General features: G+C 39.7%; 1 protein-coding gene across 1 annotated transcript in view; it reads right to left on the reverse strand.

Moving 5' to 3' along the window:
- BCAT1 (branched chain amino acid transaminase 1) overlaps positions 1 to 24,924 on the reverse strand; it is a 58,964-nt gene extending 34,040 nt beyond the window's left edge. Inside the window, exons 1-2 of the mRNA XM_065742525.1 lie at positions 24,790 to 24,924; positions 5,297 to 5,368 (exon numbers count right to left, since the gene is read on the reverse strand). Coding sequence (XP_065598597.1) covers positions 5,297 to 5,368; positions 24,790 to 24,795 — 78 coding nt within the window. The 5' untranslated portion in view covers positions 24,796 to 24,924. The remainder of the gene's footprint in view (positions 1 to 5,296; positions 5,369 to 24,789) is intronic.

The raw sequence follows: 24,924 nt of genomic DNA on the forward strand, positions 1-24,924 counted from the left end.
GGTTAACAGTGGTCAAAGCCGTGCACTGCCACAGAAATTACACAATCATGACTACAGTAACCGACAAAGCTTTAGCTCATGAGCTTCAGACTGGACATGAAAAAAAAAAACCAAACACACTTTTATAGAGCATGTCACCATTACACTCAGCAGATGAAGTCACAGCTGACCATATCCAGTGTCAGTGACAGTCCCACTATGAGTGAGAAAATGGACAGGCTGACATGTCGTTCTAAGAAACAGAACATATGCCATACTGGGATTCATCTGATCAATTAAAATTTAAAATGAAGTCTAATGTGGAATTTAAAATGGAAACACAGGGCATTAAAAAAAATAACTGAAGAATCAACAACCGCAACACAATTAAAAGCCTCACTGAGTGCCCATATGTTCTGACAGGTAAATAATCCATTGATTTCAGTAGAAAATGACAAATTGAAAACAGGGGAGAGGAAGATAAATGAAAATACATACACCACATAAGAATGCTTTATATTTGTTAGCCTTATCTACTACAATGCATGTATATCTTCATTCCAAAAACATTTCAGCATTCCCTTGATCCATACACTCATTTAACATAAAATCAAGAGAATAGAAGTGCTATGTTCTCTCTAAACTCTTCAAGAAGTGGAACTCTCATGATGTCCCAGTGTTATGCCATCGTGATACAGTCAATTAGTTCAGAACTTACACAGATGTTTCATAAAACAAGACAACTTTAAATTTTATATTTTGTGTTTGTAATCACTCCATTAGAAGGGAAGGAAGAAAACTTGGCAGAGAAACACGTTTATTTAAAAAACAACAGCCTTGAAGAATGATTCATTATTTGTCAGCAACATCTTCACAAACGCAATATTCCTTCTAAAAAAAAGCTCGATTACTTGGTATGTCAGAATGGACAGGTCACTCCTTATTTCCAGCATTAGGAATCCTACATGCCATTGTATTTGGCAGGAGTTATAGGCCCACTTGAGTTTCAATGGTGTAATCACAGTAGTGAATCATGATAAATAATGAAGTCTCATTAATACAAACATAGGAAATGCTATTGTTAAGGAGGTTTTCCACTGAAATACAGTTTTGAAAATAGGGATATCTTTCTCTGAAAAAAAAAAAGAATGTTTCCAACTCTTTCTAACACATACTACATAGCAAGAAAAGCTGCATAATGCAGTAATATATAACCTACATCTTAACTGCATAGATTAGTCCTGCAATATGACTTTATTTACAATTTTAATATATTTCCAGAGGAAGATACAGACTTTATCTTCAGTGCTATTAGATTATTTGTCAAGAACAGGAAACAAGGCAGAGAAACAGAATCAGCAATGTTTTGCACAAAGCCAGCCAAGCTCACAATCATTCAATGCAATGGCTACATGTTTCAAAACATGCAGCTGAAGGTCCTGTTGTAAGGAACAGCTACATCTGTGTTAAGAGACACATAAAAAAACCAAAAAACAAAAAAAAACCCCACTGTATGTAAAATCTTAATTGGAAGCCTGTGCCTTCTCTGGAATTACATTTTCATTTCCTTCGTATTTCAGAAGTGAAATATACTACAGCTTTAGACCTCTGTAGAAAAAAAAAAACTGTCAAAAATTTTGGTTATTTATTTATAGGCTATACCTATAGTGAGGAAATAATCTCCATGCTGTAAACTGTACAGTATTTAGCACAAGAACAGCTAGGTCACAGCTTGGGCTCTAACACATCACAGCAATGCAAGGAATACTAAAACATTCATCATTACAGAAAATTTACTGTATCTGCTGTTTTGTATAGTCAGACACCAGCTTGTGTCAAACTGGAAGCTGTGCAAGCATGTAAGCATAGCACTGTTCTCAGCCTAGCAAGTCCAAGATCTCAGCAGGGATTATCTGAGCCCAGCACTGTCCTGGCTGGACCACAGAGCTTCAGTCTGCCACTGACTCACATCCCACTGGTATGGAGCCTGGGATTGACGGTCTGCAGAGACTGTGCAGGAACACTCGTAGTTACTTGGAGTAGCGTAAGGAGCCATTCATTCACACACAGAAACTCCACTTACACGTATTTCATTCCACTACCACAGCTCTTAAGATCAGCAAATCAATCCAGATCCACTCATGAAGTACAGCTACTTAATTTGGCTTTGGCACAGTCAGTATTCCTTGTAAGGTCTGCACCATTTTGCTTTTAAAAAATAAAAGAACTGATTTGCACCATTAAGATCTCCAACTAATTTCACACTGCTTCAGATAATCAAAACAAGGAAAAACAGAATAATACACAATACCTCCTTATAGTATTTCATGTATCAGTTTCTCAAAGAGAAAAGGCATTCCATGACAGTCGCATAAAAACTAAAATTATCTTTCCTTTGTAGGGATCAAAAACATGAGGGAAAGAATAGACAACTGTAGATGCTTTTTGTATTATAAATTAAAAATCAGAGCTAATACGCACATCAAGAGAAAGCAAATTAGAATGAGTGTGGAAACACACCACTGTGTTACTCACACAACATTCTCTATCCTGCGATAGTAGAATTAACGCATTGAAGAACTTACCAAATTTTGAATCATCAGTATGAAGTGCCTTAGAAATAGCTGTTTCAAGGTAATACTAAACATAAAATGGCATACAATAGCAAAAACAGATATGTGCATTTCTTGGTTCAACATTATATTCCTTCCCAATATACAGGGACACTTTGAGTCCATCTTTTAAAGTCAGATAGAAACTGCAGTAAAAGTCAAAAAAGCTCACTCTACATAAAAAGCACAGCAGTGCATTAAAAGAAATGAGGGGCAATCTGGCATTCCAACGTTGGCATCACCCACTTTAAATTGCATGTTTTATGTAAGCATAAAACAAAAACCATACCCTGTAAACTATATTTCCATGCCCACAACTTGGATTCTCTAAGTTACTGGCACAAAATTGCAGCTTTCTTTAGCACAGTCAGCCTCATGGGCCAATTTGATTCTTCTGAAATATTACTATGTATAGTATGTTAAGTTGTAAACAACCTTCTTTCCCAGATATGCTTGCAAAATTCCCTAGAATTAATCCAGGCTATTTTATTTGTTATTGCCTACTGTTACTTTTTCTTTATAAATAAATGTTTTTCTTTATAATTCGATAATGAAGTTAAAGGCTCTACAAATAATTACATATGACATTGTAATCAGCTGCAGTATTCGCTAACTTTCACACACACATGCCCCGCAGTACAATATTTTCTGAAAAACTCTACCCCTTTGATGACTGCAGCTGATCTTCAGAAACACAGCCAGAAGGCAGGAATGGACTTACAAATAAGACTTCAGCCTAGGCCAGCTGTTTTTCTAGCTTTATTCCCATTATGACCATCTGTCCCACCTGCTAGTATGTATTTCCCCCTCACACAGAATACTAAAATGATTTGCCATGCTGGATGACATACAAATATAGATGGAAAATGAACTGGATTGAATCCAACTTCATGCCACTCAATATTTGGAGCTTTGGTAAGGGACCTGTTTGACTGCCAGTAAAATTTAAATCTGCCTCAAGTCTACTTCAATTTATGCCCACTTCACCTATGACCCAAACACGACTAGAGACTGTTGCCACACTGTCTGTGCTCCTTCTGGACTATGCCAACCACTGAGAAGAAACAGTACAGTTACACAAGACTGTCCTTTCTGTAAAGCAACTTTTGTCTTTTAAATACACTACGACAGCCTACTGAATGAATCTATTGAGTTCTATCTTGTCAGTTTTGTTAAAGGCAAATCCACAAAATTCTGCCCTCTATACAGGTACAATCTTGAAGTTTCAAAACTAGATGCATCCCTGTTTATGTTAACACTTTACAAAGCAGATACTTGGACTAAAAAGTCATCCTAAAACACCAATCTTGCACAGAATTGTCAAAGAGACACGATGCAAAGAAATGAGGAAGCAAAGAATGGGGAAGGGTAGAGTACAGGGGAAAAAAAATTAGATGGCATGCTTCTGCATGCCCAAATCCTGCAGTCACGGGCTCTTAAGATTTCTTTGCTGTTTTCAATGAGATTAGCATTAGAATAAACCTTATCAAGGAGGCCAACACATATTCTGCAGTATTTATTTTCCATATATGGTTAAAGCATGACAGCTAAAAGGGAAATAACTACTTAAGCATAATTCAAAGACTACACACAACTATCACTGCCCAAAAAATCAGGAAGAACATGACAGTTACAAAGCATATTGTCAGAATTCCATCTCATGTACTGCTGACAATAACAGCAATAACAGGAAGGGAACTGCTGAAAAAGCACAAGTGAGGTCAACAGTTTTGGGTATTATTTTTAAACATATGCAAAAGACAGATGAGGCTTTTAAAAGACTGAAGAGCAGGCAAAGCAAGGGGATGGAAAAACTACATGTGTGATGCAAGGAATAAAGAGAAGTATAAATGAGAGAAGAGAATAAAAAGAAATAAGAACAGGAGGTAGAATTCAGAAGGCCACATGTTAATGGGCTTTATGTTTCCAACAGAAAATTAAAAGTTGACATCTGTGTCCATACACTGTCTAAAATTAATTCTTAGTTAATAGCACTACATTCAGTAAGGAGGCAAAGGAAAAGCATGGTATCTTTACTGAACTCAATTCTGAGCATACGATTAAAGAGAAAAAGAGAGATTCAATTTCTCATCAGTTCCTGGCAGCTGCTCAGCATTCCTTTTTGTCATAGCACTGTTTGCTGGTTGAGTGCTGAAAACATGCCAGACCCGTGGTATGCTTTACCATCCTTCTGAGATCCTCAGTTTTGCAATTTTGAGACCAGATGGAAAAAAACCTACTTTTAAAATCCATTTATAATCCCAAAGTTTAACAAATTATAAAGTGTTACATAGACCTTGTCTGGAAAAAAAAAACAAAAACAAAACAACAAATCGATCTTGATTTATGTTGCTTTTGAAGCAGACAAGTTAAAAAAAACACATATACTATTCTAATTTTGCTTAATTACTACTAATTTTTTTAGCTAGTACTTGGAACTGCAACACATTAAAGATCTTCTTGTAACTTTCCTTGTTTCTTCATTGAAAACATTTTCAGCAAATGCAACGTATACAATTTATTTATAATTATCTTATTTATAATTATTATCTTATCTTATATTTATCTTATATATAATTATAATATTAAATTATATATCAAACATACCAACATCTAACACCTGCAAAACAGTCACTACAACGTTGTGAATGCTGACACTATCAACTGAAATCCTCCAAGCACTTATCTTTTAGCAAACAATGTACCTTGAAAGTTTCAGTCACATGCTTTGTTGCTTCCTCTGAACATCCTCCAGCCATGCAATTGTTCTGACAGCCCTAGAAAGAATATAGATAAAATCCAATGTGAGTTGCAGAAAGGTTGATACACATTCGGTTAATTCTTTTAAAGAGAGATTACTGAATGAGTCATCAGTAAATGTATCCAAGACCATTCTTTGCAGTTTCTTAGCATTGTATTCCATCTAGGTTTACAGTTTCACTTCAGTTGCATTATTTTGTGTAGCATTATTTCAGAGTTTCAGTAGGAGTGTGAGCATCTTAGATTAGATTATTAATCTGAAGTGCAGTAAGGCAATGGACAATATAATGCATCTTTCATTCAAAGCTGAATAAATGCACTGTTTTTTTACATCAGGTCTCTGACAAAATTGCCTCTACTAATGCATACATCCCAAAAGATTTGATTTTCCTTTTTCTCAGAAAAGCTGGACTAGAAGAACAGAAGAGAGTGCCAAAAGATGTTAATAAATGAAGGGAGTGATAAAGACACATAATCAAAGTATTCTGAATGATCTATAACTTCGCGGTTCTGCCACTGATCATATTAAAAAAAAAAGAAAAAGAAACTGCAAGAAAAGAAGTGACAGTTGTTCTGTTCTGGCATGGAAAGGTGCATTAAAGCCAACAGCATACAGAGGACAAATACAGCTTGACAGCATTTCTTGTTTCTGAGCAGTGTCTTTGACGTCTGGGGGATGGGACACAAGGGGAATAAGGATAACGGCTAGAGGGTGAGATGGAGAGGGTGGCAGAAGGGAGAGCTAGATGCTGAGATGTGGCAGGGGATGGGTAGGCAAAGGAAGAGTCAGGCTGGTCACAGGGCTGTCTGAAAGAGTGAGGAAGGACAGAGGAACTAAGGGATGATGATGCCAAGGCTGACAGGCTTTCAGCCCTACGAGAGAAGGGTCTCGGCTCCTCATAACTTGGCAGCTGCTTCTGACAGCCCCACCCCTCAGCTGTGCTGCACCTCAGCTGGGAAGACTCAGCTCAGCCCAGGTTAAAAGTTCACTTCTTTAAAGGAAAGACACACAGGAAACGTGAGATCAGTCTGAGATCTGTGCCCCAAGGCCATTCCAGGGAGCAGCCTTCACTCCAAAGGTACAGGGTGAGTGGCAGTGCCAAGGAGACCTGGCACCCAGAATCATGATTTTTCCCTTTTTTTGCAGATCTTAGGAGATTTTTCCCTTTTTTTTTTTTTTTTTTTTTTTGCAGATCTTAGGAGATTTTTCCTTTTTTTTTTTTTTTTGCAGATCTTTAACCAATAGCAGGCTTGCTACCAACAGAAGATAAAGCAAACTCCCAGCTACAGATCTCACTTCCTCCCCTCTCTGTCCCCAAAAGCCCAGAGAGGCCATAATGCCCCTTCTGACTATTCACACCGTCAGCTTCAGCCCTTCTGTTCCTCTGTTGTTCTTTTTTGTTTTTCCCACTTAACCCTGTACAGTGAGGCACACAATCACAACTGCAAACTTCTCCCTGTCAACTAAAGGAGGATCTGCTGAAAGAAATCACAGATGCCTCTATGATGCACCAATGTAGTTTCAGCTAGAACCTTGCTTTAAAAAAAGAAAAAGAAGATGAAAAAAGAGTGTTTCATTTGCTATAAAGCTTAAGGGTGATTCTCCAGAAAGGCAAGTCTTTTTGGTAGTGTCTGTTCACTGGCATTTAGAGTTGGACTATTTCATAACTAAAGTATTACTCATAATCTGGGACAGCTTGAACTATGCATTGTATAACAGATCCTTGCTGTCTCCATAATTCTTCACATACCTCCAAATTCAGTGGTAAAATTGCAGAAGACCTCCACAATACCATCAGTTTATAACAGCTAACTGCAGATCTGTTAGATCAGTTAGATCTGCAGCTCAGTTAGATTAGAATGGTATCATTGGAAGAGAAACTTCACCTGAATACACTGACCAAAATACAATGTGACTGCAAAAGATCTGCCTCCATTCCTGAATTTCTGGCAGAGAAAGAAGTATTTGGTGCTCATAGGTACATTAGCTGCCCCACACATAAATTAATTCACAGTACTCTGGTGGGAGGGGTGGAGGTTGCAATAAAATAAGCCTTGGTAATAGAGCAGATGGGGATGACAGTAAATGTTTTTATCTTTCTTTTCTCTGCTTGTTTTCAGAAGTTTTAGAGGTAGCATTGCTAAGTAATAGAAACATGGATAAAACAGATTTGAATTATATTCAAGTTTGAACACATGGAACAGAAAGATAAATAAATTGAGACATGATGAGTTTATTTATTACAATACATTCGCAACATATCGTTTTACTCAGCCTAATCTGTAGGATTAAACTGACTGACGGACCATTTTAATACATAAGGTGGTCTTCAGCAAAAGTCTCAGTTCCCAGATCTTGCTGTCTTTTAGTCCCAAATTGATAGCAACTTACTCTTCTTCTTCACATTTTTATTTACTTTTCTACTATCATCCATGCTTCAAAAGAGGTGATCCACAACAACTTGAATATTGCAAGCAAAGAGTAGTCCCTGAAGAGCCCAGAGCTGACTGCCCCTGCCCTACAGGGAGATCTAAATGAGAGCCACTTGAGGAGACCAGGTGCCCAGTCCATGCAGGAAACAGCTGCTGGGCAAGAGAGATGAGCCTGCTGGCAGCTGCAAAGGAAGAAGGCACAGAGACAGCAGCCCTCAAGCACCATAAGGAAGCCACCACTCAATCCAGCACTGCTCCAACCCTGCCAGACCCTGCTGCTGCAGCAGAATGGAAAAAGTGCCATTCTCTGGCCCTTTCCCTGCTGCCATCAAGCAGCAGCCAGACCTAAGGTGCCACTTGTGCTCCTCCATCTTACGCAGTACTCAGTTTTACAATTGGCCCACCACAGGAGGAACCTCCTGGCACCCACAAGCACCACAGCTGCAGGCTCCTTAAGCCCTGCTTCTCCTTAACTCATCCCTTGCAACAACAATGCTAGCAGCAACCACGCTGATGTTAGCTCACGGGCTGCCCTGTACTGCCCAAATTGCACCTGCAGCTCTCATAGGGCCCCCTAGCACACTGTCCTGTGACAGCAGGAACAGCAGCACCAGTTACAGGTTCATAAGTTGAGAGGTCACAGTACTGGAAAGATGTCTGAGTAATAAACCTTCACTGTTGTCAGGTTTTATTTACTTATTTAACGTTTCTGCAAATAAGATGTTTTAATAATAAACCTTTACAGTTGTCATGTTTTCCTAATTTAATGGTGAAATCTCAGATTGAATTTTCTCTCTCAAAAGGAAGTAAAAGCAATGGTTCTCAAATCAATTTAATGATTTTCTCTAAGAATTAAGCTCTAGATTCTTATCTGTAGAAATACACAAATACTAATAACAATAAAATATCAACTGTAAATTTCAAGAAATAGCCTCATCTTTCTCTAGGAATTCAACAGCACCTCTCAGATCAGTGTCATCAACCAACTTGAGAATGCACTCCATTTGCGCATCCAGATCACTGATAAAACTGAGCCCTGGGGAACGTCTCCGGTGAACTGCCATCAACCAGACACAACCTCTTTCACTACAACCCTCTGAACTCTGCCATTCAGCCAGCTGATCACCCAGCATAGTGTGAGCTTGTTCATGAGCTCTCCCAGCTGGACAGTTTGTCCAGAAGGATGCATGGACACTATCAAAGACCTCATTAAAATCCAGAAAGATTACATCTACAGCCTTTTCTTAATCTATTAAGCAGGTGACCTTATCATAGAAGGAGATCAAACTACTAAGCCAGGACTTACTATTAAGATAGGACTAATTAAGCCAAGTGAATTTTATTTGCACTGCAGTGAATCAAAAGGGAGGCTGTGCTTACAGCAACTGCCATCTGGATAAGCACAAACTTCTCAAGAAGCCCCAGCTCCATTGGTGACTTCTGTCTAATATCTAGCACATAAAAGTGGAATTTCTAATAATAATTACTGGCAGTAGCAAGCATAGTCAAGTACAAAATCCTGATTCTTCAGTTTCTTCCTATCTCTGGTTCACAAAATCACCACAAAGCAAGTGTTTGTCAGAGGTTCCAAAGATGGATGTTGTTCCATCTTCTCTTTCATCTTTAAAAACATACAAATACTGAAGGTGAATTTCAAGTGTGGATCACCAATGGGAACAGCCCTTAGGGGCTGAGTCACAGTGCCATTCAGTTCACAGCTCCCATGGAACTCAATGAAGGCAACAGCTTGCTTTTTGAGCGTGTGCCATGGGGCCAATCCCATTCTCCATTAACTCATTCTGTTTCACAGATTTAACTTACATTTAAAGCAAGTAGCTAATTGCCTTTGTTAACCACACTGAGATTATACTGAGTTAATCCCACAGTAATAGAAAGGCATACCACAATTGCTCTCTAATAGATGGAGTCATATTTTAATGGTTCCATGGCTTCTAAATCTGAAACATGTTGTTAAATACAATAGAGAAAATTACTCCTTGGTTTAGTGCCAACATTGCCAGGAGAGATGTGCCAAGTATAAATTCACCCTTTGTGTTTATTAGCATGGTAGATTTAAAACTGCATCCATTACAACACTGACGTTATCCTAAAGATACATTTAAACCATTGGGTCAAGGTCTCCTCAGAAGTGACTCAGCTCCATAAAACCTGTGTCAGCCCAAAGTATCAAGGCATTACACAGGCATGACAGTACTTCCTAAGGTATAGCATGGAATTATAGTAGAGCTGTAAAGAGCTAGCAACATTTTCTTCATGGTACATGTAGTTGCTCTTTTAAACTAAGAAAGGGAAAATTTAGGTTAGATGTTAGGAAGAAATGTTTTACTCGGGGTGGTGAGGCAGTGGCACAGCTGTACAAAGAAGCTGTGGGTGCCCCATCCCTGGAGGTGTTCAAGGTCAGACTGGATGGGGTCCTTGGGCAGCTGGAGTGTAGCAACCCTTCCCATGGCTGGGATGTTGGAACTGGATGATCTTAGTGGTTGCTTCCAACATGAGCCATTGTACGATTCCAGGATTATAGGCATTACTCTCATTCCAACATGGAAGGACTACTGTTCCTATGTAACACTTATCAGCATTTTTGGAAACTTCATACTTAGAAGTTTTCACCTGCTAGATTGTCTCCAAATCCAAACATTCACCTGTTGCATTTGGCCCTCAGACTGCATCAGATGTAACAGTTTCCAATATCTTTAAGCATTAGGATGTTCCAACCAACGCCTCTCAGCTGCCCCTGCTGTTGCAGACATAAGACCTTGTAGCCAAAATACTGATTTGCAATCAAATTCACTATTTCAATTTTTCCATGTCTCTACTGCTGCTCATGTCACCCTCACACTGGGTGGGTTTTGAGATCCAGTGGTAGAACCAATGACAGTGTTCTCATTTATGATTATCTATTCTATCATCTGTGATTCTGTCAAAACGTTGTTCTTAGGATTTAGGTTCCCCATTATCCCATAGGTTAATTCCCAGTTATGAAATCAGAACTAAGGATGATGAGAAGCCTCTTCACTTTCAACTCAAGCTGCAAATTGTACTTTCTTAGCCTGCACTGTATTACACTTTATTTAATTAAATAAAAACCTGGCACTGGTGCACAAAAAAAATTGCAGTTATCTCAATGTGTACTTTATCTTTTTTTTTTTTTGTCAAAGAATGAGGATTCTTTTATCAGTACTGTGCTTACTTTTTCCACGATGTTTGATAACTCTTCTTACCACTGGGTAACAGAAAACTTTCCTGAGTGGAAGGTCGAAGCAAATAAATATATTGCATGTAACTTCTACAGAGTTTACATTTTCAGCTAGGAAACTGTACTAGCTGCTTTTCTAAACAACTCAAGATCTGCAGTTTCACAACCTCCTTCACCATCTTTTCAGTTTCACCTCCCCATTGAGCTCATGCATTGCCAATCTTCATTATGGCTCATATCTGTCACTGGCAGTGTTCTCAGGGCTACTAGCCCTCCCCTGCAATTACAAAAATGGAACACTCCAAGCTTTCTGAATGAAATGACTGTAAGCATTTAATCTCAAATTCTGTGGAAAAAACACTGTAAAAATCAACAAAGCAACTCAGCACATGCAAGTCAGCCCACAGGCAGCTCTGACATCTCTGCAGGGTCAAAATTTCATCAATAGCACCAGCATCCTGAACAAAATACTGCCAGGGACAGGAACACCAGAAACTCAACATGCTGTTGCCTTGGAAGGAACCACAGGTAGTCATTTGTGGGCAGCTCTTGGCTAATCATTGAAGACAAGAACACAAAGAAGCAAATAAGCCAGAAGTATACAGCTGCAGTTGTGTCCAGTTCCTTGTGCTCAGGTGACCCCATCTCCTGTCATGCAGAGAAACTGAGAAGCAAGAATGTCCTCTATAGTCATCAGGTCCCAGTGAAGATGGAAAAGAACATCCTTCTCAGACAAATGTCATATGAAAAACAGTTTTCAGTGAAGAGTTTTGTGAGGCATTTCTCCAAGCTAAAACACTGACTGTTTTTCCCAGTGCTTGCTTCTGATCATTAAGCGTCTAAGAAATATTTAATGCTCTGACTTACACAGTGAGGATAGTGAAATTAAAACACTTACCAGATTCCAGAGATCTAGTAGATCAATAAATTTAATACATGTTTTATAGTATAGTACTGCCTACAGGCAAGCCAAATCAAGTATCTGATGACAGGTACTCCAGCATTCAGAGCCATAAAAATTGGAGTTTTCCTTCATTTCCAGATATAGAAGAGTCCAACACACAGAAATGACACACACTGCTACAGTCATACAGTGTATCTCTGTGCCTTTGAAACAGTTTTCATCTACCCCCAGGAAACGTTAACATGATTTGGCAGCCACAAAACACAGAAGATGAGTTTGCAGGGAAAAAAACCCAACAAACAACATTAACAATGTTCATAGCTCTGAAAAAAAAAAACATCCACTCACAATCAGATAGAGAGAAATTCTGGATACTACTGTAGGACTGAGTCACATAGTACTGTTTTTAATATCAACTAAAAAGATATTTACTTAATGACCATGATTAAAGACTACCAGAGCTTGGAAAGCTCTTTCATGGAATCTAACAGCCAAGCATGTTTAACTCAGCTGTCATAGGACAGCTGCACGATATGAAAATATTTTTTAAGTGTCTTTATGTTTTATCTTTTCCAACCTTAATGATTCTGTGATTCTATGCACATATGTGAACATGCACATATAGGTACATGTTACTTGGCCAGCATCACCAAGTGGGTTAATCAGGCTGGGTCATTTACATGATAGCATGTCTTACTACACTCTACCATAGAGAAGCTTTTCCTCACAACTCCTTTTAAATCTACACTTTTCAAAAATCAACAAGACAGAAGGAACAAGAAGACTAATTCTTAACTTGTATTTCCAACCACCAAATAGAGCACAAATACAGCACAAATCCCAGAGCAGCTCCACTGACATGCCTCTATGTATACACAGAACAGCATCAAGGGAAAACAAAACAAAACACCCAAGCAACAAACAAACAAACAAAAAACAAACCAACCAAACAGAAAAAATACAGACAATTCAGTACGGGCAATTTCAGTGCTTAGCTTTTTACTTAGTTCACCAAGAAATCTTGTTTGCATTGCTTTCTGCACTTCCATGTAGAGGAATGGAAAAGGAGTATTCATATCTGACCCATCTGCACTGATGTCTTGTTAGCTGAACGTTATCACCTTACTATGGCTGCTGTCAATCCTACTCCTTGAGCTGGCACTAATGTTGGTAACACAATGTAATAACAGGATACAAGGCATTCAGTAGAGCAGAAGAATAAAGCTTCCACACAATCTAATTATGATCTTTATGATTTTGCATTAGTGTGAGGGTATTGGAACTTAGAATATACAGGAGTTGTTTTGTTGTTTTTTTTTATCCAAGACAGCTGCACCACATAAAGCAAGGTTGAATTTAAATAGTTTGTCATTCAAGTAGTCCAAAAGACTAGGCAGGGGCTTATCTTTTGGCTTGAGTAGTTTCTTTGGTTTAATAGAAAGTGTTTTAGGTAGCCTAAATCAACTGAAAGATGTTTATCTCAAAACAAGTGCCACTGTTTTGATTATGTTTAAATGAAACAACATAGATGATTTGAACACAACTTATAGGCTAGAAAAACCTTAAAACAGTGACCAGAAAACAATGGAAATATTTGGATAATCTGTCCAAATGTCATATTTAGTAACATTACTAGCTATATCACAACTCTAAAAGCAGATTAATTTGGTGTCAAGAGATTAGATAAAAGCAAAACTACGTTGTCAATGTAGAGTCACTACTGTCAGCACTTCAGGGAGAAACTCGTCTAGGAGAGAATGTCAGTTCTTTGACTCAGTGCTTAAATTAATATTTGAATGAGCTCAGTAATGCCCAGTTTGTTAAACAAGAAAGTTTACATTTGTTCATCTAAAAGGCAAGAAGACTACCCAAGGTGAAGGATAACTATTTCTGCAATGCCAAAACAATGCATGCTTGACAAACTGGTTTGTCAAGAAGGCTAGTGGAGAGAAATGAGCTCAACAGAAACACAAAATAACCTGTAAATTAATATAGCCTATTAACTCGCAGATTAGATAGCAGATAGCAGAATCTGACTAGGGATCTTTCATCTTCAGGCTAAAACTACCAGAAACTTCAAAAAATTAACAAAATGAGCTGTAAATTATGCAACACGGAGTCTAAAAAGTGATCATTCTCATTTGAAAAGTACTGAAAGCCTACCTTCAACACAATTCAATACAAAATATAAAGCTGCTATATATCTGCGTTCAGTGTCCCCTTTTTATTGCTGTCCTGATATGTTTCCTGCACAACCATACCATGCTACTTTCTTTACAGCAACAGGTAAGCACTTCAAAGAAATTCTTTTTGCAAATAACCTCCAGATGCAATCTGCTTTAACCTTGTTCTCTAAGCCCTTTCCATTCATGCTGGTTTTCCTTCCTGTGACCCTCCTGTTGCTCTGTCAGTTTCCAGGACCATTTCCTCCTCTCTGTTTCCTCATCCCTTTGCTCAGTTCACCAACTGCTCTCTTCTCATTGCAAAAAACAGCCCTATTCTCCTGCTTTGAGAATAGGCAGATGACCTAATGGATCTCTTCTATCTCCAACTCCTATGAACAGTGCCTCTAAGAGCCTCTTTTGTTGGTTTGTTTGCCTGCTCTAGCATTAATTAGGTTTTTAACAAGTGCATTGTTTGCTAGAATGGCATAATGAAAAACATATTAAAGCAGCCAGCTGGATCTTGTTGGCCTATAAATTAATTCATCTGTTTTCTAAACAGATAGTGTCTTATGGCTATGTGATACGGTTACTGCTCAAACAAAACAAACAAAAATCTTCACAGTCATCACAGTTTTATGGCGTTCAGGCCCTGCTCTCATTGGTAGATCTTTTAAACCACACTGTCAACAGGAAACAGCATAAATGCTACTTTATACTATTCCCTACCATTGTCAAAGAGCTTTGCTATTAACCACAAAGAAGCTTGTGCTCTTTACCTTTTCTCTAGCATTCTCCTTTGATCAGCTCTCCATACCACCAGGTATTAAATTAGCATCATAAGATTCAATAGTAGTACTGATCAGATCTGTGTGATATATTAACTACACTTTTATACTAGCAAAGACAAGCCTGAGCACAATGAAATCTTTTCTGCTGATTTTCCTCAGGGAACCAGCATAAATTGTACTGCCCTTATTTTGTATACTGGTACAGCTGTAGAGGTCAAGTACAGCTTTGATTTAAAGATCTATAAAATACAGCTTAAAATTTATTTACGAGTTCTCTGATGGTAGAAAATAAACACAGATCTTGCAGTTGATTACCAGGGCAAGTGGCCTGATGTAATTATCAAATGATAATGGGAATAAGATGAATGCATTCACAGAGGAAACAAACAAATTCATTGTCTGAAGAGCTGCTGAGGGTACAGAATTGGAAGCAGAAAATTTAGTAGGGGAGACCAAAGCTTCTGTGACTCAAAAATAAATCATTGTAGATTCTAAGAGTGGAAAAACAAACAAGTGACCAAAAAGAAACAAACCCAATAACAAAATCAAACAAACAGACAAAAAACAAAACAAAACAAAACAAAAACAGCCAACAACACAGCAAATACAGCAATGAATTCCAGTATGAGAACTGACATGATGAAAGAAAAATCTAGCAGACGAAATCCTGTTTTAAGGCCATGATCCTGTTTTTCTGTGCTTGCTTATAACTACCGAGGAATCAAAAGAAATACAGGGTCTGGCCTGAATCACTGTCCTGTATAAGGGTCATTTGTAGCTATTCTCTGAGTGCTTAGACCGTGTCCCATTTAAGTCCATTTTGCACTGGAATAAAGGTTTATGTAAGGCACTGAGCAATGAAAACAGAAGCTCTAGGGAAATAATTAAAAAAAAAAAAAGCTCTTGGAGCAACTTTTTAAATCCTGCATACACTCCCACTAGAAATAATAAACCAGTAACTTATGCAGCTGGCTTTCGAGTAACTCTAAGTACAATAAACTGTTATGCAACAGTGCATGTGGTTGCTGGTCTGTAAAGGGCAGGCATATGCTGGTTTGATATCACATCTTGCCCTGATAACTTTGCACAGCCTATTTAATTCATCACCGAGTATCAAATACCACGGGTGCAAAAGCATGAGAAGCATGACTTCTGAATTGCGTTAACCTTGTGGTGCAGTCGTTGCCTGTTTCTTGCTTCCCAAAAAGTTTGTTTAGCTGTTATGTGCCCAGCAGATGAAGCTGATAAAGCATGGCAGCAGCTGTCTAATCTGGGATCTGAATGGGTTCAAAGCCACAAATCTAGTCAGAGGAGATTTTATTATGAATCTAGCTCCTTAGGCACCTTAGTGGTCTTTTGAAATAGCTGAGAACAGTCTCTGGTTTGAGCTTGCAGTCAGAGCTGCACACACCTAGATCTATGTTCTGCCCTGGAAGGCAGCCACAATGCTGCAGCAAGACCCTGGCTTGAACTTTCAAAGCTTGCAGTGGATTGATGTGACTTCAGATGCACAATGGAAGCTAAACCTCACAACCCCCCCAAAAAGACAAAGCAAGAGAAATCCAGCAGTCTGTGGCTTAAGGTGTTGCAAATACTGTGCTTTTTCTTGAATTCTGCTGGTGGGCCAGTTTCCATGATGCCTGCAGTTATTCTACTATGCTTGTTCCAGATAAAGAACTCAGTTTAAAAAATTAATAGTGGTTTTATATCCAGAACAGTTAAACGAAGGAAATCTCTCTCTTCTACAGGTAGAAAATTTAGACATGTCCTATTGGCACAGACGTGTCCTACTGGCACACCTCAACACATGCTGGCAACTGCTTCAGAGAATTCCTGGGGAGGCTAACAGATGACGGCACAGGGCGTGCACAGCTCCCCAGGAACTGAATCCACAGCTTCTCTTCCTTATGCAGACATACACATCACATCCATTGCAGCTCTTCTCAGGGAAGAACAAGCAGAAATTATTGATGTGGTTTTGGCTGTGCAGTCCTCACTGGCAGCTCATGCTTCTTGCGTAAGAGCACGCAGGTAATGGCTGCTGACATCCTGTCTCTACTAGCACGGCTGGGTTTAAAATAGGGCATAACTGGTTTGCAGGAATGGGAGATCTTGGTTTTTAATGAAGCCCAGGTTATATCTTTGTCATGCGTCCTTTGCTGTGTGTTCAAACGCTGATTAAATTTGAATTAACAGGACAAAGCAAAATGGAAAGAAAGTTGAAGCCTCTCTCCTTGCATGAAGGGCACTAGGAATGGAGTTAGCCTGCAAAGAAGTCCAGGGAACATGCTAAAGACAGCATCTATGCTGATGTTACTTTCTTATTCAAATTAACAGCAACCTGCAGAGTGGGACTGTGTGTTTGCATGATAGCCATCCAGCTCAGAATATGCTCAGAACTTCTCTTATTCTACAGCCTTTGAGTTCAGTAGGAAGCAGTAATATAACCCACCACACTAAGCAAATGTAAATTGTCACAGTCTTCTGACTGTAACAATCCAAAGAATGCAACTCTACAGTACTGCTATCACACTGCTTCCTTGAATATGGAAAAGCACAAAATGAGCAACATAATAGCCACAAAAAGAGAGTTTTGTTGATGATATCAGCTCCAAAGATGTAAAACCTTTTAGACTAGTGAAAAGTCAGATAATCCACCTTTTTAGTGCATGCTCCTCTGTGTAACAATTCAAAGCACCAAAACAATTCAAAGCACTCCAAAATTCTAGCTGTAATGCTTGAGCATTAAAGTTACCCTATATGTCCTTTCTAAACACCCTGTGAGCAAGTACTTCATCTGAAACCACTTATTATTTTTTGACAGTGCCCAGAGCAAACTGGATTGTGCCCAAAGAAACTCAAGAACAAAATAACACTCAGCACATTAAAAGTGTCCTTGAAAAAGTCTGGTCACAGATGAGGTATTTGTAGAGGTGTCAGCATTAAGCTTGCATTAGGAACACAAAGCAACCGGCCCTTTGCCAAATTGATGGCATGGTCATCACAAGTTAAGAGTGATACAGCTTATGTTAGGAAAATAATACTAGTTCCAATTCTTAATATTACAAAGGTAATAGACTTATCACAGTTATTGTTTCATGATTCAGCTTCTGTATCAACAATCAACAGCCATGCTATAAATTGATTAATGACCCATTTTAACACCCTCCAAACAAAGGACTCTGTCCAACCTACATGAATATCAATGCTCTTGACTTGGAATGTCTCCACTGTTTCTGAATTTACGAAACTAAAGGTGTCTTAAAACAATTTCAAATGGGGTCTGATTTGTCCTGCTGGAATCCAGCTCACTTAGGAATGGCAGAACAGAACATTAATTTCATGCATCTTTCACAATAAGTATTTTGGCCAACTGACAAGAGGAAAACATCGCTGGCTGTGTGAGAGCCACTTCAAAGAAGAACTGAAAGGAAACTATTGTAAATGCAGCATTTTCAGTTCACTGGAGAACTGGAAACGAACACTGACATTACTGAACTTCTGTTCCTGGGTTCAAGAAGAGCATCAACCTATAATTGTACAAATAATCTACTTATTAATATGAAAATTATTAATTTCAGACACTTATTAATATGAAAAAAAGCACAGACTGCAGAAGTTGTCTTTGTATTCAACAGAGCGCTGTGAAATGCTGAGAACCAAGCTACAGCCACAGACTGAGCCACAGCACGGGATCAGATTTAGAAAAAAGCAGAGATTCAGAAAAAGTTAGAGATGGAGAGAAGAGTGAACCAAACCCACTACAGCTGAGCAACCAAATGGATTTCCCTTACAGTTACAGAAACAAGACACTTCCTAGGATGGAAAAATTACTTCTGTCTGTCTCCCAAACTGCACTGCTGTTTCTAAAGGCAGCTAATCCAGTTTACGGTACTCTGCAATTTAGATCCCATGTACATAAAAATAGGTCACAATCGTATCTCTTTGCTTAGAAAGCAAATGCTATACACATGACACATAAATGCCTCTAATATGTAAGCATGTGAATACAATGCAATTTTTTTTCTGTGTCCATAAACAGCTGTGGCAGAAATCGTGCCTGTTGTAGCCACTGGGTGCTGGAACACTCTATGCGACAACTACTTCTGCAGAAGTAAACTTGGCTCACGTTACATTTACATTATTACACAACCACAGTATTCCATTCACCACGATGCTTCAGGCAATAGTTTTTAGCAGTTTTAAGGGCTTTTTTGTTTTGTTTTGTTTTCCAAGTTTAATGCCACAGCATAGGGTAGGATTCAGAAAGACTTACTTTTAACTAAAGCTAGCTATTGTTTTATTGTTTTGATTTGGGTGAGAAACTCCACACTTCAACAGGAATTATACTCTTACTGCTAATTTCAAGTGGACTCTATGCAATTTTCTCTGAATTGTGTAATAATGGGCAGTTATATAAAGCCTTGTGAATTATTTAAGTTGTAAAAGAATGCAATTTTATGAGGCATATTTATATACTGTATTTCTAATAGCTTCAGTTTCATACTCTGAAGAATCCAAGATCTCTTAATCTTTTAGATGCTCCACATAATTTTGCCAGTATTTTATTTTCCATATCTCAAAGAAGTTACACAATTTTGAAAATATTAGAGAAGTGAAAAATACTAGACAAAACTTTTTCAAAAGTTGCACAAATTCTAACAGTGCATTGAACTTCACATGCAGTCAGAATGACACTGAAGGAAGTAAAAGAAGAGCTCATTAATTCATTTCAAAACCAACAAGCAGTGTTATTTGAAAAGTCAGTATAAATAAATCAGTCTATCAACCCTAAGAGACCTTTGAATCTCTTAGCTATTCCCTTAACATTAGTAGCAACTTTCTTGGAAGCTTTGGCACACTTCTCCCCTTCCTATGGCAAACTTCTACTAGTACAATGATTCTTCTTTATAGAATTACTGTTAAAATACATCGCAATACAAAAGCAATTAGCAAAAACAGGATTTATTCTGCTTCTAAGAAAAAGAAGTAGTACCTTGGCTCTTCAAAGCTGATGGAGAAAAAAATCACAGTAATTTGAGGGAGGGTGTAAGGAATATAAGAGAGAGGTACATTCCTCTTCCCTGGCTCAGTGGCAGGTACACTGATGGGAGTACTAATCAATTGTACCAGGGATCCTAAAATTGTAATAAGACTCATGGGTGAAAAAAAAAAAGGGGGGGGGGGAGGGGGCAAACAAATTAGCAAACTTCTGAAGAGATGAGAAATGTTATAGAAGAAAAACTACTACTACTATGTTGAAATGTTAAAAAGAAAATACTTTTGAAAACAAAGCAGTCTATATTGGTGACTTCAAAGACTGTCTTTGCGCAGACTTCAGTGTAGACTGTTAAAAGGCTAGCAAGCAGAGTCCTGGACAAACATGTACTGACCTGCGCTACTGTGTGAAAGACTAAGACTGGATTAAAAAATAGACATATCTTATTTGATAAGCTTTTGTGCTGAGGAACTCCTTCTACAGCCCAAGATCACAGTAAGATCTGGTCGCAGAGGTCTCTAGTCCAACCCTGTCAGAGCTGACACAGCTCTGAGCTCACACCAGCTTTCTCAGGGCTTTATCCATCTGAGTTTTGAGAGACCCAAGGATGGAAAAGCACAAAGTTTCTCTTGGCAACCCATTCTACTGCCTGGCTGTCATTATAGGGGAAGCATATTCTAGCCCAAGTCTCTTTTATTTCAATTTAAGCTGTAGCCTCTTGTTCTCCTGCCATCTATCACTGCTGAGCCTAGCTCCATCTCTTCACTTCCCTAGAGATTCTCAAAGGCCACTATTAGGTCTTCCCAAAGTCTCCTCTTCTGACTGAAGAAGTTCAGTTCTCTTAGCCCTTCAACATCAAAGTTTTAAAAAGTTAATTCTCTGTATGGATAACACACATTCAAGTACTTATTACAGAAGTGATGACCTGTAAGACAACAACCTAAAAATTAAACAAGCATACATGGTTTGTGCGGCCCTGACCTCAAGTGAATGTTAGCACCTGGTGGAATTAAACCTCACCTTTATGCCAGGAAAAACAGTCTTACAATGATTGCTTTTATCAAATGGTGTATGAAATGCTCCACTAGGCAAACTGCATAAGCAATAGCTGTGTACCTACCAAGAAGTCACATGGTGCACTTCAGTAATGCATCGGATATATTCCAAAATAAAACCTGGATCAAACTTCAGTCCTCAAGGGAAGAAAAGTAAATGAGCAACTCTCTTGTAGTGCATTAAGACATTAGTTTTTAGAAACAATAATAAACTATGGGCCAAGATGTACAAAAGGCAGATGGATAAAACTTCTTGACTGCTTTAAAGGCAACATGAATTAAACAATTGAAAGTAACTCTTTTGGATCATTTCATACACACCAGTTAGCGACACTAAATGCCTTTCCATAAGCAGAACACTGGATTTTAATTTGCAAGAGCATATGGTAATGTTTGCTAAATTGTCATTCTACAGCAGGTGCTCTATTCTGTGAGGTAATACTACCTGCCCCCTAAATGGACAAAGTCATAAAGTAATAAAATTGTTTTGAAGGTAAATGGGATCATCCATTCATTTAATCCTGAAGTAAAAAGTGGAGGTATCAAGTTGCAGACATATCAATGACAAACAAATAATGGTCATGCAATACTTTGATTTATGCCAAAGTATCACCAGAATTTAGACATTTAAGGAAAAGGTCACACATTTAATCTCTGCATCACACCCATCATGACATTTGGGAACCCATGATTTATTATCAGATGTCATAATCAGTATGGAGTGGCTTGAATGGTTGGTGCATGGCTTGCATGTGGCTGGCTCGTGGCCCATGCATGGCTCACATGTGGACTAAATATATATATACACAATTTATGTTCCTTTTTTTACCACAGAAGGAAGGGATGTCATCCAAAGGGACATGGACAAGCTTGACAAGTGAGCTCAGGAGAACCTAATAAGGTTCAACAAGGCCAAGTGCAAGGTATTGCACTTGGGTTGCTATAATCCCAGCTGTGTGTATTGACTGAGTCACAGAGACAGCCCTGAGGAGAAGGTCTTGGGGGTTCTGATGGTTGAAATGTTGGACATGAGCCAGCAGTGCACAACTGTAGCCCAGAAGGCCAACTGTGTTGTAGGCTGCATCAAAAGAGGGGTGGCCAGCAGGGAGAGGGAGGTGATTGTTGCTGTCTGCTCTGTCCTCATGAGGCCTCATCTGGAATGCTTCATTCAGGCCTGGGGTACTCAGCACAACAAAGATGCAGGTCCTGAGGAGGCCACTAAGATACTCAGAGGACTGGAGCACTCCTCCAATGAAGAAAGACTGATGGAGCTGGGCTTGTTCAGCTTGGAGGAGAGAAGGCTTTAAGGACACTTCATGGCAGCCTTCCAGTACTTACAAGGGAGCTTATGAACAAGATGGAGGTGACCTCTTTACAACGGCAGATAGTGACAGGACAAGGGGCAACAGTTTTAATAAAGAGAGGAGAGATTTAGAATAGATGTTAATGAAAAACTCTTCACTGTGAGGGTGTTGAGGAGCTGGAATAGGTTGCCCAGAAAGGCTGTGGATGTCTTATTCCAGGATGCATAAAGGCCAGGTTGGATGGGTCCCTTGGTAGTGTGGTCTAGTTGTTGGCAGCCCTGCTCAAGGCAGGGGGTTGGAAATGGATGGTCTTTAAGGGTCCATTCAACCTGAATCATTCTGTGGCTCTATAAGACTATTTAGCATTGTAGGTTACACAGTATGTCATCGTAGTGACACGAAGACACCAGTTCTGAGGAGCATGGCCTAAGAAGGCTAATTGTGCAAATTCTGTAAACAGAGTTAACCCTTCATTCTAACATCAACAATAGAGGCCCTGGCTTCAAACCTATTAATCACCTGCAGTTTAGCAAGATAACCTTAAAGCTAAAGTTAAAGTTATCCTCTAATTTCGTAATCTTCTGTTTTGCATGTGACTTTGTAGCAGATTTCAGCACTCGGTTTCTGTGGAAAAAATCAGAGCATCCACTGGATTGCTTCAGTGCTCCACAGTGCTAGGAGAACTAGGCCTGTCAGCAACAATCAGTGCAGTAAGTGGACAAGGCAGGACTGCAGAACCATCAGCACAATTCATTTTTTACACATAAGATTTTCCAGTCCTGTTTGAAGGAAGAGAGTGAAGAGTGGAAATGGAGAAATGAAGGGATGGGACTAAAGACAGGAAATGATAATAAAGACATGAAGGGATACGTGGTTGTAATAATGCCATTGTTTACTGGTACCCTTATAAATGTACTGTTTTTTGTGATTGATTTTTGTTTGTTTGTTTTTTGTTTGTTTGTTTTTTTCCAGGAACACACTGATAATCAAATGGTAATTTTCTGCACCTTTGACACATGCTTTACAAATACACACTGACAGCCGTAACCCTGAAGAGCTTACAGTCTGAACAGATGAGGCAAATAAAGGGTAAAGGGCTCAGACAGAGCTGACTTGCCCAAGGCTACACTATTTGAGAGTGATGGACTGTACAGATCTTTTTTTGCTGTTGCTTCATGTTGCATTTTCCACAGTAAAAATACATAGCACAGTTAGTGGTGTGGTGAGCAAGTGAGCAGGTCTGTGGTTTGTCTGCTACTTGTTTTTTGCATGGGCATGCCATAACATTACTGTCAGGTGCTGGATAATGCCCCAGAAAACCAGAATCAAGTCCTCTTTCCTTGACACACAGCAGGTACAACATAAGAGGCATAAAATATGACAGCACGTCTCGCTCCTTGGCAGGCTTGCATTCTGGCCCTACACACACTGGCAGGGGGAAGCTGCTTGGATGCTATCCCTGAGCAGTTCCGGATCACTTTTCTGCCACCACTGGTCCACCACTCTCTCCAGTTGCAGAAAGTGCAGCTGGGACTCGTCAGGGCTTTTGTGGCTCCTCCAAAGCACTCACCTGCTCCAGACCTGCCACTGTTGGTAGTATTGCATCACTGCCAGACTCACCCAGGGAAAAGCGATGCTGGCAAACCCTCAGGTGAGATGAGAGTGACGCTTCGCAGCAAAAAGGAACAGGAGATCCCTGCCAGTCACATACCTGTTGTGCTCACATTCCATCTGCTACAGCTAACCAAGGACAGCAAATAACCCAGTCTTGTTCTCCTCACCTGCTAACTCTGGGAGCAGGCTGCAGCTGTGAAGTTCACAGTCAGCCCAGCACAGACCTTCTTCAAAGCCCAAGGACTTTTGTCAGCAAAGCTGCCCCATAGGGTATAAAGTAGCTGCAGTGTTCCCTGGGTCTGGGAAGCACCCTGCCATCTCCATGCCCTCTGCCTTGACAAGCAAGGCTTCCATTTAATCCTCAGATCAGGCTCCCTAAGCAGAACATAAACACGACTGGTAAAAGAAGAGTTCCCACAGATGCTCATCTCTCACATTACGTTTCACTCCCAACGGCTTTTCCGTCATCTAAAGCTGTTCCTGAAATTACTCAAAACCTCTGAACACGTCACTGGGTTCTACCCATGGGTCTATTTTAATTCCAGAGCGGACCTGAGACCTGTAAAGACCTCGCTGGCAAAAGAAGGCGCAGTGCCCGCCAGCAGATCATGCCCTTGACGATTTTCTTATTTTTAGTCATTAAGAGTCCCACGGTACAAATAAAGTGTAAGAAATCCCCCGGAGGGAACGATACGCTCTCCCTCCCCCTCTCCTTACTCGTTATTTCCTTTCCACGTACACTGCCTGCAACGAGACAGCACGGAAAGCGAACCGCACGCATCCTGCCTCCGAGTCTCAAACGATAAACCCCGGGGACAGAAATCTCCTCCGCTAAGCACTTCAGAGCGTTAGAAATAACGCTTACAAAGCAGCAAAACACCGCTTCCTTTGTTCGCCGAGGAAAGTCCCTCGGCCACTCCGCATCTCCCGCAGGATGGGCGAAAGCGGTCCCCGCTTACCTTCATCGTGCCGCCCAACGGCGATGCGAGCTCCGCTCCGCCCGATTCCCACACGAGCTCCGCCGGGGCCGGGACCGCTGCTGCCGCTGCTGGAGCCGCCGCCGCTCGCGGGCTCCGATTGCATCAGCGGGCGGA

This window comes from Cyrtonyx montezumae, unplaced genomic scaffold, assembly GCF_038088225.1.
Source record: "Cyrtonyx montezumae isolate F1298 unplaced genomic scaffold, pur_monq_1.0 scaffold_3, whole genome shotgun sequence".
Taxonomy (NCBI): domain Eukaryota; kingdom Metazoa; phylum Chordata; class Aves; order Galliformes; family Odontophoridae; genus Cyrtonyx; species Cyrtonyx montezumae.